At 42.5% G+C, this 15,956-nt stretch overlaps 1 protein-coding gene across 1 annotated transcript in view; it reads left to right on the forward strand.

The window, feature by feature from the left end:
• The window catches only part of LOC140728505 (myosin light chain kinase, smooth muscle-like), a 341,168-nt gene that overhangs the window by 306,978 nt on the left and 18,234 nt on the right, over positions 1 to 15,956 (forward strand). Inside the window, exons 27-28 of the mRNA XM_073047317.1 lie at positions 682 to 805; positions 15,734 to 15,886. Of these exons, the coding sequence (XP_072903418.1) occupies positions 682 to 805; positions 15,734 to 15,886 (277 nt within the window). The remainder of the gene's footprint in view (positions 1 to 681; positions 806 to 15,733; positions 15,887 to 15,956) is intronic.

Genomic DNA, 15,956 nt, shown 5'->3' on the forward strand with positions numbered 1-15,956 from the left:
TGACATTCTCTCTCTCTCTCTGACTTTCTCTGACACTCTCTCCAACTCTCCGACACTCACACACTCTCCCTCTCTCACTATCACTCTCTCTTTCTCTCGCTCACTCTCTCTATCACACTCTTTCTAAGGTGCTCTCTCCCTCTCGTACTCTGTCCCTCTTGCACCCTCTCTGTCTTTCACTCCCCCTCTCTCTCCGTCGATCTCTCTCTCGCACTCTGTCACACCCTCACACTCTCTTGCACTCTCTCCCTCATACTCTCTCACCCTCCCACTTTCTCTCTCCCTCTCTCTCTCTCCCTCTCCCACTCCCTCTCTCTCACTCACACACTCTATCTTACTTAGTGTCTATGTGTCTCTCTCTCACCCACGCATTCTTACTCCTGAATATTTTCTGGAGTATGGAGATATTTGTCACTTTGAACTGAAAGTTTAAAATCACTATCAAAATAATTTGATGAGTGCTTTTATAAATCTTCCAAACAAATTTACTTCACTTGTTTGTTTTCCAGAATAAGGTGTGCTTTCTGTCACCTGTTTTATTTTGATTTCTTCTTCAAGAAGTGAGACAAAGCATGCATTTTAATCCAGTATGGACAGTGGACTGAAACCTTTGGTACTGCATTTACAGACTTTATGAGGAAACATTAATGTATAACTTGATTTCCTTGCTGTTTCTTGCAGAAAGTACATCCTCTCTAAAGGTTCTATTTGGAACTCCCGAATTTGTGGCTCCTGAAGTTATCAATTACGAACCAATTGGGTATGCAACCGATATGTGGAGCATTGGAGTTATCTGCTATATCTTGTAAGTTAAGTTGATCACAATCATGTTATGAACCCTCTTATATCACTGATATATCGAAAATAGATGCAAAGATCTTTTAATTTTTTTGGTCCAGCCTTTTTCTCAAACAAATGTTAAATTATCTCTTGGAAATAATGGAGATAATTCTCATAATCACTGCTTGGAAGGTGATTTGAGAGTGAAGTTTCCCACCTTTGCAAACCCACCTTACTGGAATCAAATTGAAAATTTGATGGGTGTTTACAACAGATGAGTAAAAGAACTAATAACTGGTTCCAGAATTTCTGATTCTAGATTAGTTTGATATGTTCACTTTTACTAATTGGTATTGAGTGTACTGATGCAAATTGTATGCTTTCCTTAAACTAGACAAACCAGTTCTATGTCTTCTTGGGTGAGTTATTGATATCTTCAATTTCCATTTCTCTGGAAGCCTTCAAACTTACTGAACCTTCAATGAGACACAAACTTATACTCAGTACTGCAAAGGCAGATTCTGTTTCTGTCTTATTTAGTACTTGTTTTAATTTCATTTAAACTTGTGGTGAAGATGCCACTGATGACACAGTTTCTAATATGGTTTGTTGTTATCCTAGAAAGTTTTAAAAATCAGTCATGTAAAGGACAGCAGACACAAGGAGGCTGCAATAGATAAGAAATGTCATGTTCCCTCATGTGAAGGACTTTTGTGAATCATTCAGAATTTCTGCAGTCCAGCTGTTTAAATTTTATCTGGTTCAGCCACAGTTATGAAATTGATTGAATGCAAATTCAGAAGTTGTTCTGGGGAATTACAGTTCCCCTTCTTTAATTTTGTCATACTTTGGTGTTGAAGAGGTGTTTAGGAAGGATAGTTTACCAGCTATTGAACTGTTTTTGATTTCTAATGTATCTAGACTATGTTACTGGTTCTACGCCCAGTGGTGAGTTCAGTGTTCATGCTTGCAAAGCCATGTATAGTGTAGGAATTTTATTAACTAAAAGAATGGTCTCAAAGGAATGAAGTTCTTTCATGAGACACCTAAACATGCAGCCAATAGACCAGTGAGATGATGAAAGTTCTGGACAGTATTAGCTTTAGGGAACAAGTTGAATCCTTGGGAGAAATATTTGTTCTAAAATTACTTGAGATATTTCCCTTACTTGAAACTATAAGATGAATAGATAAAACCTGAGCCATAAAAATATATGGATTATTTCTAATTTTATATATTTGAAGCTAAGGGTATAATTTTCCTGTTGCTAAAGTTACCACTCCTAATCATCTATTATACCTACAGAAAATGGTGGAGGACCTCAGAAGGACTGGCAGCATCTATGGAAAAGAGTAAACACCCTGATGAAGGGTCTCAGCCCAAAACATTCACTGTTTACTCTTTTCCATAGATGCTGCCTGGCCTTCTGAGTTCCTTCAGCATTTTGTGTGTGTTGCTTGGATTTCCAGCATCTGCAGATTTCCTCCTCTTTATTACAAATATAAGGCCAGAATTTTTTCAGCATTTACCCTGAACAAAAAAAAACATCTTCAACATTCCAATTTGTCTGAGCTGATGAGAAACAAGGAATCTAGGGCTATGGAGAAAGAAGATAACAAATTGACCTGTCTCGTTCATTAAAGCCCTTCAGGGGAGGAAATCAGCTCCTGATATGGCCTGTGTGTGACACCAAACTTGGGTGACTTATCAATGGTCCTATAACCCCAGTTGTTGACTCCAGGCCCCATGAAATTTTATGGTATCTGACCATATGTGAATAACAAAACTTAATCTTAAGTACCATCTACTGTTCTCCTTCAGCTGATGAATCAATGCTTTTCTTGATTGTAGTAAAAATGGGAAAAGTATTGGAAGTTGCAGATGCCACAAAATGAGGAGTGTCTTCAGTTAAGATCACCAAGAGGAACCTCTGATACCATCACTGATGTAGTTGCTATTTTGGGTCAGTAGCAGGGGATAGGACACAACGTACTTAACCTGGTGGTTTGCCTCTTTACCCGTGACACGTACATATAATGCCCTTGGTGAAGGTGAATGCCACACTCATTGTTGAACTGAAGTCCCATCTTCACACTAATACCATTCTTCATTGGGTTGTTTGACACAAATGAAGTGCTTATTAGGATAGTCTCAAAAAATAGAGATGGTTGCTTCAAATTGGTCCTCAATAAAACGTGTGGACCATCAACAGAGCAGAAATTTCAGAATCAGAATCAGATTTAGTATCACCGTCATACGTTGTGAAATTTGTTAACTTTCCAGCAGCGGTACTATGATAAATAAATATAGAGAAAAAAGAGAAAAACCTGAGTTATATTAATTATATACACACACCCTCACAGCCCGTAACTTCCAGGCTGAGTGTGTCCTTCACTCTAACATTACACCTCAATCCAAGGGATCAGCCCTGGTTTAATAAGGGGTCAAGGGCAAAGTTGAGTCTATTGCTGTACGCAAGTCTCTCTTCCTGCCATCACGGACATTTACACTACACGCTGCATCTGCAAAGCAAACAGCATTATGAAGGACCCCACACACTCCTCATACAAACTCTTCTCCCTCCTGCCATCTGGGAAAAGGCACCGAAGCATTCGGGCTCTCACGACCAGACTATGTAACAGTTTCTTCCCCCAAGCTATCAGACTCCTCAATACCCAGAGCCTGGTCTGACATCTTACTGCCCTATTGTCCTGTTTATTATTTATTGTAATGCCTGCACTGTTTTGTGCACTTTGTGCAGTCCTGGGCAGGTCTGTAGTCTAGTGTAGTTTTTTTGTGTGGTGTTTTTTATGTAGTTCAGTCTAGTTTTGTATTGTGTCATGTAACACCATGGTCCTGAAAAACGTTGTCTCATTTTTACTATGTACTGTACATAGCAGTTATAAGAACATAACATAAGAACATAAGAGATAGGAGCAGGAGTAGGCCAATCGGCCCCTCAAGCCTGCTCCGCCATTCAACAAGATCATGGCTGATCCAATCTTAACTCCAGTTTTCACCGAATCCCACAAGGCAACAGTGCCAACCAACAGGGCACCATGCCGCCCATTTTATTTTATTATTCATCCCGCCCAAACCCATGTGATCACCCGGGGAAAAAAAACCGAGTTACCAATTGAGGAGAAAAAATCTGGAAAATTCCTCTCCGACCCATACAGGCTATCGAAAACTGGTCCAGGAGATCACATGGCTGATCTAAACCTAGCCTCATGTCCACTTACCTGCTCGCTCACCGTATCCCCTAATGCCATTTTTATCCAGGAAAATGTCTATCTCCGTTTTGAATTTATTGAGTGTAGTAGCTTCCACAGCTCTCTGGGGCAGTAAATTCCACAGCCCCACTACCCTCTGAGTGAAGAAATTTCTCCGCATCTCAGTCCTGGAACGGACTTGAAATGACAATAAAAAGTTATGGTTGAAATGACAATAAAAAGTGACTTGGCTTGACTTGACTTGAAGTACATGTATGCCCAGATGCAATGGAAAACTTCCTTGCAGAAGCATCACAAGCATGCAGGGGTAAATACATAACATTCAGAATAAAGGCATAACTTACACGAGATTATACAATTTTTGTGTAATTGTATAATTTTGTGTGCTAACTTACCTAAAAATGAGGCATCAGCTTAGCAAAGCTGCAACACAGGGCTGCAAGTATGTTCAACAGTTAACACCTTGCAATAGGCAGAGGTAAGCCACCCCAAAATCGAGACATCAGATCAAATTTGTGCTATGATGACACATCTGGTCTTAAATTATGGTGAATTATTAACCAGCTAATGGGAGGAGGAAGCTGCCTTCCTCAATTCTGTCTAGGACCTGAAAATAAGTTCAAAGTACATTTATTATTGGAGTATGTATACATTATACAACCTTGAGATTTGTCTCCTAACAAGCAGCCATGAAACAAAGAAGCCCCAAAACAAACCCCCATATATATGAAGAAAGACTGTCTAACACCCAGTGTGCAGAGAATAAGAAAGCACATCATGTCTATAGGAAAATAAAAGAAGAATAAATTAACCCATAAGAATGTGTCAAACACCCAAGGTGCATTGAGAAACAAACATCATGCAAACAGTAACCACAAGCAAATAGCATTTCTGAACTGAAGTCTATGAAGAGAGTCTGAGACCCATAGTTCAGCGCAGAGCTGAGTAAACATCATGGAGCAGTGATTTTAATTGGCCCATATCTTGCCTTGGGTCCTGACACCTTGACCTTTTCAATCTGGCCCGGCACTTAACTCTTCATCCGAACATCAGGTTCTGCTGCTTCAAGCAGCGATCTGAACTGGCTCACTCCTCGCCAGCCTGACCTTTTCAATCTGGCCCCGCATTTAAATCTCCTCCTGAACCATGGGTTCTCTTGCTTAGATTCGCCGGACTTCGCCGACTCAACTCGGCCTGTAAGTCTCCATCCAAACGTCATGTTCAGTCTCGTTGATATGCTCTGGGCCTGGACCCCGTGACTTCGATTCGGCCTGTGTCCAACCTTTCACGCTCTTCCATGCACTCGTCGATGAGCCCACCGCCTTGCCTTGCCTCAGTTCTGCAACATCGAATTGCCTCCAAGTCCAAAGGGCAGTTACAGATTATTACCTGTGATGATCGTTTGCCAGAAAAAGAGTGTTTAACAAAGTATTCAAAGCTATCTTCGTTTCTTTAGCCAGCAGCCAGAAATCAAAGCTTGTAGCAAATGTGGCCATGTTCAGCCAAATGTATGGACTCAATAATGCATCTCAAAGTTCAAAGTCAAGTACCTATGCACATACAAGGAATTGACTTCCAGCAGATGTTGTCTCTCTGCTCATAACAATAATAATGATAAATATAAATGAAAATATAGATTATACATACAGGTAGTGCAATCCAAGTAATAGTTAGCCGACAGTTAACCGGCAGTTAACTGTTCAGCAAAGTGAACGCAGTAGGAAAAAAACTTCTCCAGTGCCTATTAGTCTTAGTCTGGAGGGATCTGAAGCGCCTACCAGACGGAAGCAGATCAAACAGTCCGTGCGCAGGATGAGAGGAGTCCTTTATGATGTTCCCCGCCCTCTTCTTCAACCTGGAAGAGTACAGGTCCACAATAGAGGGCAGGGAGGCTCCAATGATGCGCTCGGCAATCCTCACTGTGCGCTGTAGTCTGGTTCTATCCTGCTTGATGGCGGCTCCAAACCACACAATGATGGAGGTGCACAGGACAGACTCAATGACTGCAGTGTAGAACTGCAGCAGCAATTCCTGAGGCAGACCGTATTTCCTCAAGAGCCGCAGGAAATACATCCGCTGCTGGGCCTTCTTCAGGATGGAGCTGATGTTCTGCTCCCACTTCAGATCCTGAGAGATGGTGGTTCCCAGGAACCTGAAGTTCTCCACGGTGGACACAGGGCTGCTGAGGACTGTGAGGGGAGACATAGCGGGGGGATGTCTCCTGAAATCCACTATCATCTCCTTTGTCTTGAGCATGTTCAGCTCCAGATTGTTCCGACTGCACCAGAGCGCCAGTTGGTCCACCTGCTGTCGATATGCAGACTCATCACTATTCTGGATGAGTCCGATGACGGTAGTGTCGTATACAACATTGAAATTCATTTTCCTGTGGGCACACTCAATAAATCTATAGAATAATAACCACAACAGAATCAATGAAAGACTGCCCAATGATGGCATTCAACCAGAGCGTAAAAAACAACAAGCTGTGAAAATGCAAAAGAAAAGAAATAATAACCAACAAATAAGCCATAAATAATGAGAACACAAGATGAAGAGTCCTTGAAAGCGAGTCCTTTGGTTGTGGGAACAGTTCAGTGATGGGGCAAGTGAAGTTGAGTGTAGTTACCTCCGTTGGTTCAAGCACCTGATGGTTGAGGGGTGGTTACCATTATGAACCTCAGCTTCTGCCAAAAATCCCCACCATCACAGAAGCCAGTCTTCAGCCATTTCAATTCACTTCACGCTACATCAAGGAATACATGAAAGGACTGGCTTCAGGACTGAACAACAACAGGCCTGTCGTATTAAGGAGTTGTACTCGAGATTCAGCCGTGTCTCTTGCCTAGCTGTTCCTATAACTTTCAGCTCCTCAGCAAATGAAGCAGTGCATGGCAGCACTCAGCAGGACCTGGAAAACATTTACACCACAAAAGAACATTTCCAATAGAGTCTAATCACCAACCTTTGACATTCAATTGTATTCCCATCACCAAGATGCCGACCATAAATATCGTGCATGCTATTGTAGACCAGAAAATAAACAGGACCAACCAATTAAGTAACATAGCAGCCCTGAGGCTGGATGAGTGATTCACCTGACTCCCAAAGCACATTCCATCATTCACAAACCATCTGCCAGAAATGTAATGGATCTCTCCAGTTACCCAAATGGGTGTAGGTGCAACAACACTTTAAACTAGTGGTCGCCAGCCTGCCGATCACGATCGACTGGTCGATCTTTGAGACTTTCCCAGTAGATCCCGAAAAAAAATGAAAAATAAATACACAAATACTGTTGAGAGATTGTTTCTGGGTTGCGGGGTTTTAGTTCCGTTCTTTCTGCCCAGTGCGCATGTGTGTAGCTCCCCCGCACTACACAGTGTAATTCAGTGGTTCCCAACCACCGGGCCACGAGGAAACAATATTTCAGCTGCACCTTTCCTCATTCCCTGTAACACCCACTGTTGAACTTGAACCCATGCAAGGTCATCAGTCACCTAACCGCAGTGACACCCTCACGCCAGGGATCACTGCTTGGCCTTGCACGGCCAGCGGGAAGTGCCGTCGCTACTGGCCTGGAGCGCTGCCTCTGAACCTGTTTAGCACACCGAATGTTCGTGGGAAATCCGGTGCTAAAATATTCGCCGGCAACCTAATTCGGGGTCAGCGTTTCGTAAGTATCAGAGCACAAACTTTTTTCGGCCGATAGATCCTACAAGAGGGGCGAGCGCGGGCCCTGTCGCACTCCTCACTCGGTCGGTCACTCTCTCTGGACTGCGACCGCCGCGGCCCCAGTACGGGGACCTCCAGTCCTGACCTTGTCCTCTCACCTGATCCACGGGCATCTGGTGGCGGGTGGGTGGGAGGCTGGAGTTCCGGCCCGGAGGCTGTCCAATGAGGCAACAAAGCACTCAAAACTGCTTCAGTACCCTGAGTCCAAGCACCCAGCACTTAAAGACAAACCCGTTGAGTTTTGTGAGTGGAAAAAACGTGAGCAGCGGGGACAGAAGCTAAGTGCCGAGAGCCGCGAAAACTAAATTTGCAGAATAAACTGGACATAAGGAACCTGCTTCGAGTATCGCTGTATTCCCATCGTGTTTAACAACCCCCCCCCCACCCCCGGTTGGTCGGTCCGCAAGGATATTGTCAATATTAAACCGGTCTGCGGTGCCAAAAAAGGGTGGATACTCCTGGTCTTTACACATTATTTCTATTTCCGGGTTGCAGGGTTTTACTTCCTGTCTTTTCTGCCCTGGTGCACATGCGTGTAACTAATTGATATGGGGTCGATCTTGCCTTTTACTAAGGCCGAGGTAGGGGATCTTGGGATTAAAAAGGTTGGTGACCACTACTTTAAACTCTTCACAGCATCTTAGGCAAAGTGACCTGCTTGCTTGGTATCTGGTGTACCGTGGCTGCAGTACATTTCATCCACAAAATGCACTCGAGCATTGGCTTGCTGAAAAGGACTCCAAAAGAAGGCGATCAATGAGATACCACCGTCTACCATTCCAACTTGGAAATTTATTGGCCGGCCTTCTCTGTGACTTGGTCTAAATCCTGGAACTTCTTGCCCAACAAAAGGAGTATTTTTAGCAGAAGAACTTTAGGAATTCAGAAAAGCAGCCCGCCACCACCTTTTCCTAGGCAATTAAGAATGAGCAATGAAACAGATCTTGCCAGTAATATCCAGATCTGGAAAAGTAAATAGATTTTTTTTTAAATGCCCATTATTTAACTGGGCTTATTTCACCCAGACTAACTGCTTTCTGGACAGAGAACATCAGTAAAATCTGATTCCGTGGCTTTATACTGATAAGTCTCCCTGCTGAAGATAAATGTCATTAGTATTCGCCCTCACCCAGAAAACATAAAAAATTCTTCCTGCAAGGCGTTGTGGAGCAAGACAAGATAAGACAAACAGACAATTGTCAGCTTTCCCCTAACGGAGCTTGAAATGGTTGGAAAGACGTTAGCTTGGAACCTGCTGGGAAGGTAATTCTCCACGTGAGGATGGTTCAGTGGTAATGTGCAAACTCCCACAGGGATTGCCAGTCACCACAATAACTGCTAGGCTTTTACCTTGCTGTCGTTAGTCGTGCCAAGACTCTGAGAAACTCACAGTTCACATCCAAGAAATAGCCACATTCACGATGTGAACAGTCGAAACCCACCAAAAGCAGATTGTTAGCACTGGTACTTCCTCATGTTTTCACTTTATGAGAAACTGTGCTGGCGTTATTAAGGATTTCAATCACAATCAGGTTTAAAATCACCGGCAGATATCATGAAATTTGTTAACTTTGCAGCAACGGCACAACATGCTTATCACAACGACATGATAAACGTAGAAATAAAGACTTACAGTAAATAAATATATGTGTATATTAAATAATTAAATTAAAATATGCTGCGTTCCTGACTCAATGTCCATTTAAAAATCAGATGGCAGAGGGGAAGAAGCTGTTCCTGTGGTGTTGAGTGTGTGCCTTCAGGCTCCTGGACCTCTTTCCTGATGGTAACAATGAGAAGATGGCATGTCCAGGGTAATGAGGGGTCCTTAATGATCGACACTGCACTTTTGAGGCACCGCTCCTTGAAGATGTCCTGGGTACTTCAGGCTAGTGCCCATGATGGAACTGACTGAGTTTACAACTCCCTGTAGTTTCTTTCGATCCTGTGCAGTAACATCTCCTCATACTAGACAATGATGCAGCCTGTCAGAATGCTTCCCCCCCCCCCCACGTCTGTAGAAGTTTTCGAGTGGTTTAGTTGACAAACCAAATCCCCTGAAACTCCTAATGAAATATAGCCCCTGTCTAGCATTCTTAATGGTGCAGCGATAAGTTGGGACCAGGATAGATCCGCAAGTATATTGACAGCCAAGAGCTTGAACTTGAACATCATCAGATCAATGAGCTATATCATCCAATAATTCAAATATGAGTCACAAGGTAAAGCAATAACTTTTGCAAGAAACAGAACGTGGAAGCAAAGAAGTTGCACACATTCTTTACCTCAGTGGTTATGTGGAATTCAGTGTACATTTAAAACTGAGAAGCATTTGTTGTCTTTGGCTTGATCAGTTGGGTTTCGAAAATATTTTGGCAAGCTTTAAGCAAAAGGAAATGATGTTTATATGTCCGTTTGCTATATTTTTAATCTCTCAAAAAAGCAAAGTGTTTGTGATCTTCAGCTTGAAAAAGAGCCAAGGATAATTAAAAGGGCATTGGAATTGAAATCAAGGTAAATTGTGTAAATAGGATGAAGCTGATAATAAATTTGAGATTAGTCTAAAACAAACTAGAATTGTGATGAATATGGAGTGCTAGAGTAAGGAGCTGATGGCATGCAACCAATGCCAGCTGTTCCTTTGTCAGTCTGAAGATAAATCAATTTATTTTTGCATTCTGGATGGAAAATTGTTTCCATAGTAAGTAGATCTACTCCTACTAGTTATTCACTTTAAAAGGAGAAAAAAGGAGCTGGTTCTCATTCCAAATTTATACGCTCTGTGCCAAAGTAGATTCAGTGGACTTGATAAAGCAAAGTTGTACTAACTGTACTAAGAACTTGTCATATGGAAAATCAATTTTTCATGCCATAAGATTTTGTGATTCATTTAACGTTATAGTGGTAGGCTAGGTTGCAAATAGTTTGCTCAGAATAAAACTAACATTCTAAGTATGTTCTATTTCAACTCAGGTATTAGATTGTATAGAAAAAATGATGGTCCTTTCATCTAGAGCAGGGGTTCCCAATCTGGGGTCCACAGACCCCTTGGTAAATGGTAGGGGCTCCATGACCTAAGATAGGTTGGGAACCCCGATCTAAAGATTGTATGCTTGTAATTCCCAGAAAGGTAATCAATAGATTCTGTTGGTTCTAAACTGAAGTCTATCCTTATGATTTTGAGAAAGTATTTTCTTTCACCTTCAAGTTTACTAAATAAGGAATTGAAAGCAATCTGCTTTGTAGGAGCTGTGTTCAAAGAAAGGCTGACAATCCAACAATTACAAAGCAAATAAATAATTGTCACGAAGTAAAATCAGAAGCAGTATATTGAATGAAAACATTAAAAAGTTCCTTGTAATGCTTTCAGCTGAGCAACAGTTCTGTTGTGTTGTTAAAGAAATAAACAGATGTGTGTAAATGTATACAATATGTTAGTCCCAATCCACAATAAAACAGCTATCACTTCTTCAGTAGGGATTCCAGATTACTTATCTTATTGAAACTCTCAATCATCAAAATAAATAGATTTCAAAATGATTTCAAAAATCAGCCTACTGTTTAGAAATATTTACATGGTGAAAAACACAAAATTTATTGTTCTTGGGTGGTTAATGCCAACAGCCTCATCTCAGAAGAGCAAAATCTTAGATTCAGTGAAGAAATAAATCTGAGATGAGGCATTCAAAAAGACTGAAGAGTCAAATACAAGATTTGATTTGCAGTTGTCTCAAAGTTGCTGACTTGGTTTGGTTGTAGTTGTATTTTCAGCTGCCATGGCCTGCGAATCAGTAACTCATTCCCTTAAACTCCACGTCTTTCTCTCCCTCGCTCTTCAAGAGGAGACACCAGATTGTGTTGAGGGAGAGAGCGTTTAAAAGAAGCGAACAGGGACAGTCAGCCCATCTTGTGCAGCACAGTCCGAGGGGAACACCAGATTGCACAGAGGGAGAGGGAATTTAAAAGAAGGGAGCAGGGGCAGTTGGCGGGGTTTATGCGCCACAGTTCCCAAGGAGATGTTTGACTGTGCAATAATTAGGCACTTGGCAAGGACCAATAAAAAGAAGTTAGGTTTAAGGCAAGCTGCCATTGTGTGAGTGGGCCAGTGTCTGAGTGTGGAGCTGAGGTTTTGGCTCATTGAGGCTTCGACAAGGAGAGGCATATGCCATAGGTAGATTTTTTATTATTATTTATTCTTTCTTTATTTCCTAATGCTCCTCTGCGGGATGTGGTAGGGCCTCCAGTGTCCCTGACGACTACACCTGAAAGAAGTGCACCCAGCTGCAGCTTCTAACAGACCATGGAAGCAGAGGGGTGATGGACAGGACATACAGAGGCGTAGTTACACCCAAAGTGCAGGACACAGGGAACTGGGTGACCATCGGGAGGGGGATAGGGAATAGTCAGCCAGTGCAGAGTATCCCTGTGGCCGTTTCCCTCAACAACAGGGATACAGATTTGGATACTGTTGGTGGGGGAGGGGGCAGGGCAGTCAGGTCTCAGACTCTGGCACTGAGTCTGGCTCAGTGGCTCAGAAGAGAAGTGGGGGTGGTGGGGGGGAAGAAGAGAACTGTAGCAATAAAACATTCATTGTTTAGGGGAACAGAAAGGAGGTTGTGTTGACAAGAACGAGATTCCCAGCTGGCTTGTTGCCTCCCAGGTGTCAGAGTCAGGGGCATCTCAGATAGAGACTACAGTGAGAGGCTGACCAGGCAGAGCTCATGGTCCACCACTGACATGGGTAGGAGGGGGTGACAAAGTGAGTTCAGGGAGTTATATGTGCAGGGTTTTGACCTCTGGATTGCCACATGCTAAAGGCCAAAAATAAGATCATATATAAGTACACTGGCTAAGGAGCTGATGCAGGAGGGAGGTCTTCAGATTTTTGGATCTTTGTGCTCTCTTCCAGGGAAGGTGGGGCCTATACAGAAGGGATGGTTTTCACCTGATCTGGAGGGGGACTAATATCCTAGTGGGATATTTCAACATTTCAAAGAAATTGTGTATAGGTACATGTATGGGAGGGATATGAACGGCTACGTTTTGTGTGGCAGTTGATGGGACTAGGCAAATTAATGGTTTTACATGGACCAGATGGGCTGAAGGGCTGTTTCTGTGTTCTATTACTTTAATGCTCTATAAGTGCCCCTTAAAGCCAAGCTACTGGTCATTTGCCTGAAATCTTTATATGGGTTGTGGCCTTAGGACATTTAGAACATAGAACATAGAATAGTACAGCACAGTACAGGCCCTTCAGCCCACAGTGTTGTGCTAACCCTTAAACCCTGCCTCCCATATAACCCCCCACCTTAAATTCCTCCATATACCTGTCTAGTAGTCTCTTAAATTTCACTAGTGTATCTGCCTCCACCACTGACTCAGGCAGTGCATTCCATGCACCAACCACTCTCTGAGTGAAAAACCTTCCTCTAATATCCCCCCTGAACTTCCCAACTTAAAGCCACGACCTCTTGTACTGAGCAGTGGTGCCCTGGGGAAGAGGCGCTGGCTGTCCACTCTGTCTATTCCTCTTAAGCAATGTTAAAGTTACTGTAGAGGTAAAGGTAGTGTAGAAGTTTTCTTTTATTGTTAATTCACAATTTTAACATTGTTCCTTCCTAAAAGGTGTTATTTTTGTTTACCATATTGAAATTTTCAGACTAAAATTGCAAAAATGACATCTGAATTATTATGGAAAAGTGTGTTTTGGAAATAGTTGGATGTTTTAAAGTTCACATTTTAATGTTATAGTTCAATGGCATAAAACATGTAGTATATTGTGGTCAGGCCACATACTGGGCATTGCTTTCAATTCTAGTCAGTGAGGAATAATTAGAAAAAAAGAGCCACAGGACTGGTTCCTGGCATTGGAGGGTTGGGTGGTGATGAAAGACGAGAGGAATTTGGCCTTGGCACCTTTGGGGAAAGAATGACTGATAGAGGAACCTCCAGAGCACACAAGATGGCAAACTGTCCAGATGAAATAGATCTGAGGCAATATTTCAAACTGAAGTATGACAGTTGGACAATAAATCAAAAGTTCAAAGTCATTAGTCATAAATACTGTAGGAAGTTCTTCACACAACAGCATGAAATGGCCATCTGGATTGAATAAAACTGGGATTCCTTCCTCTTTAATAATTGGCTGAGTTAGTAAATATTGTGAATAAAATAGTATAAGATAGAGGAGCAGAATTTGGCCATTTGGCCTATCAAGTCTGCTCCACCGTTTCATCTTGACTGATCCGTTTCCCTCTCAGCCCTAATCTCCTGCCTTCGTGCCTTGACTAATCAAGAGTCCGTCAGCCTCTGCCATAAATATACCTAATGACTTGTGCAATACAACCATTGCCACCTGTGGCAATGAATTCCACAGATACTCTGGCTAAAAATATTCATCTTCACCACTGTTCTAAATGGACATCCCTCTATTCTGTCCCCTGGTCTTCGACTATCCCACCACAGGAAATCTCCTCTGCACGTCTACTCTACCAAGGCCTTTCATCATTCGATAGGTTTCAATGAGGTCCTCCCTCATTCTTCTGAGTTCCAGTGAGTATAGGCCCATAGCCATCAAACGCTCCTCATATGACAAAGCTTTCAAAACTGGAATCAGTATTGTGAACCTCCTTTGACCTTCTCCAACATCAGCATGTCCTTTCTTAGATAAAGACCCAAAACTGCTCACAATATTCCAAGTGAGGCCTCACCAGTGCTTTATAAAGGCTCAACATTACATCCTTCCCAGGGTAGACGACGTAGACCAAAGATTCAAAGTTTCAAAGGTCCAATTTAATGTCAGAGAAATGTATACAAAATAAATCCTGAAATGCTTTTTCTTTGCAAACATCCATGAAAACAGAGAATGCCCCAAGGAATGAACAACAGTTAAAAATAACCCCTCAAAGTCGTCCCCCATGCATAAGCAGCAGCAAGCAACAATCCCCCCTCCCCTCACCAGAAAAAAAGAGCATCAGCACCCACCACCGAGCACTCAAGTGTGAGCAAAGCAATAGCAAAGACACAGACTTGCAGCTGCCCCAAAGACTTGGCGTTTCACCCAGTATACGTGATGCACCATCAATAACTCTCAGAGGCGTGAGGCGAGATAGGCTTTTATTAGCTGGAAGAAAGCACTGTCAGCAGCAAGAGACCACCACACAACATCCTGGAGACTGAGGCCGGGGCTGTGCCTCCAATCGCCTTTATACCGGAGTCCGTGGGAGGAGCCACAGGAGCAGTCAGCGGGGGAGCGTGTCCAGACAGGTACATGTAGTTCACCACAGTACGACATACCACAGGTTCGCTCTCTCCCTAATACAGGAGGAGGTGGTGTCTCCGTTTTTCCCAGCGAGTGGGGAGACATAACAAACAACTCGCTGGTTTACGATGTTAAAAGTCTGTTACATCACTTTTTCCGAGCTCTGTTCCCAAAAATCTCAAAGATCCCTGGTCTTTGGGCATACAGCAGTAGATTTTCCAACTCCCCCAACGACATATGGGTCTGCTGCTGAGACACCAACCCTCAATCCGCCCATCTCCAAAGCCCCGAAATCTTAGGCTTCCAAATCTGAGCCGAACTCGTAGGCCAAAACCCTTGGCGTGCCGAACAACGGCCAGTCCTGAAACCCTGAGGACAGGTCCCATTCCCACAAAGAACTGAAGTCAGCGTGTACTTTCAGGTCAGGGTCTTCTAAAGAACCCTGAAAAGGAAAAATAAAGATATTAAAGATGGAACTACAGGTGCTTCCGTAGATGCAAGCAAAGGTGTTGCATTTAGTGCCATCTTAACTTTGCTCTGCCTCCCAGAAAAAAATAAATTAACAATTTAGGTCAACTTTGAAATCTGTTCATAATTTCATTTTTTTAACATCATTTCTAAAATTAGGTTGAAAAGCAAGACTCGTTAATTTTGAATTATTGCATCTTAATAAATACTCATCTTTAGGCTCTTAACTCAGTTTGTTTTTTATATTATGTCCTAGGGTCAGTGGACTTTCTCCTTTCATGGGAGATAACGATAACGAAACTCTGGCCAATGTAACTTCTGCCACCTGGGATTTCGATGATGACGCTTTTGATGAAATTTCAGAAGATGCCAAAGACTTCATTAGTGGGCTACTGAAAAAAGACATGAAGTAAAAAAAAGTTTTGTCTGTATTAACTTGGCTTTAATTTTTAATTTGAATGAGTAGTTTTTAATTTTTC

The sequence above is a fragment of the Hemitrygon akajei genome, chromosome 5, assembly GCF_048418815.1.
Source record: "Hemitrygon akajei chromosome 5, sHemAka1.3, whole genome shotgun sequence".
In the NCBI taxonomy this organism is placed as follows: domain Eukaryota; kingdom Metazoa; phylum Chordata; class Chondrichthyes; order Myliobatiformes; family Dasyatidae; genus Hemitrygon; species Hemitrygon akajei.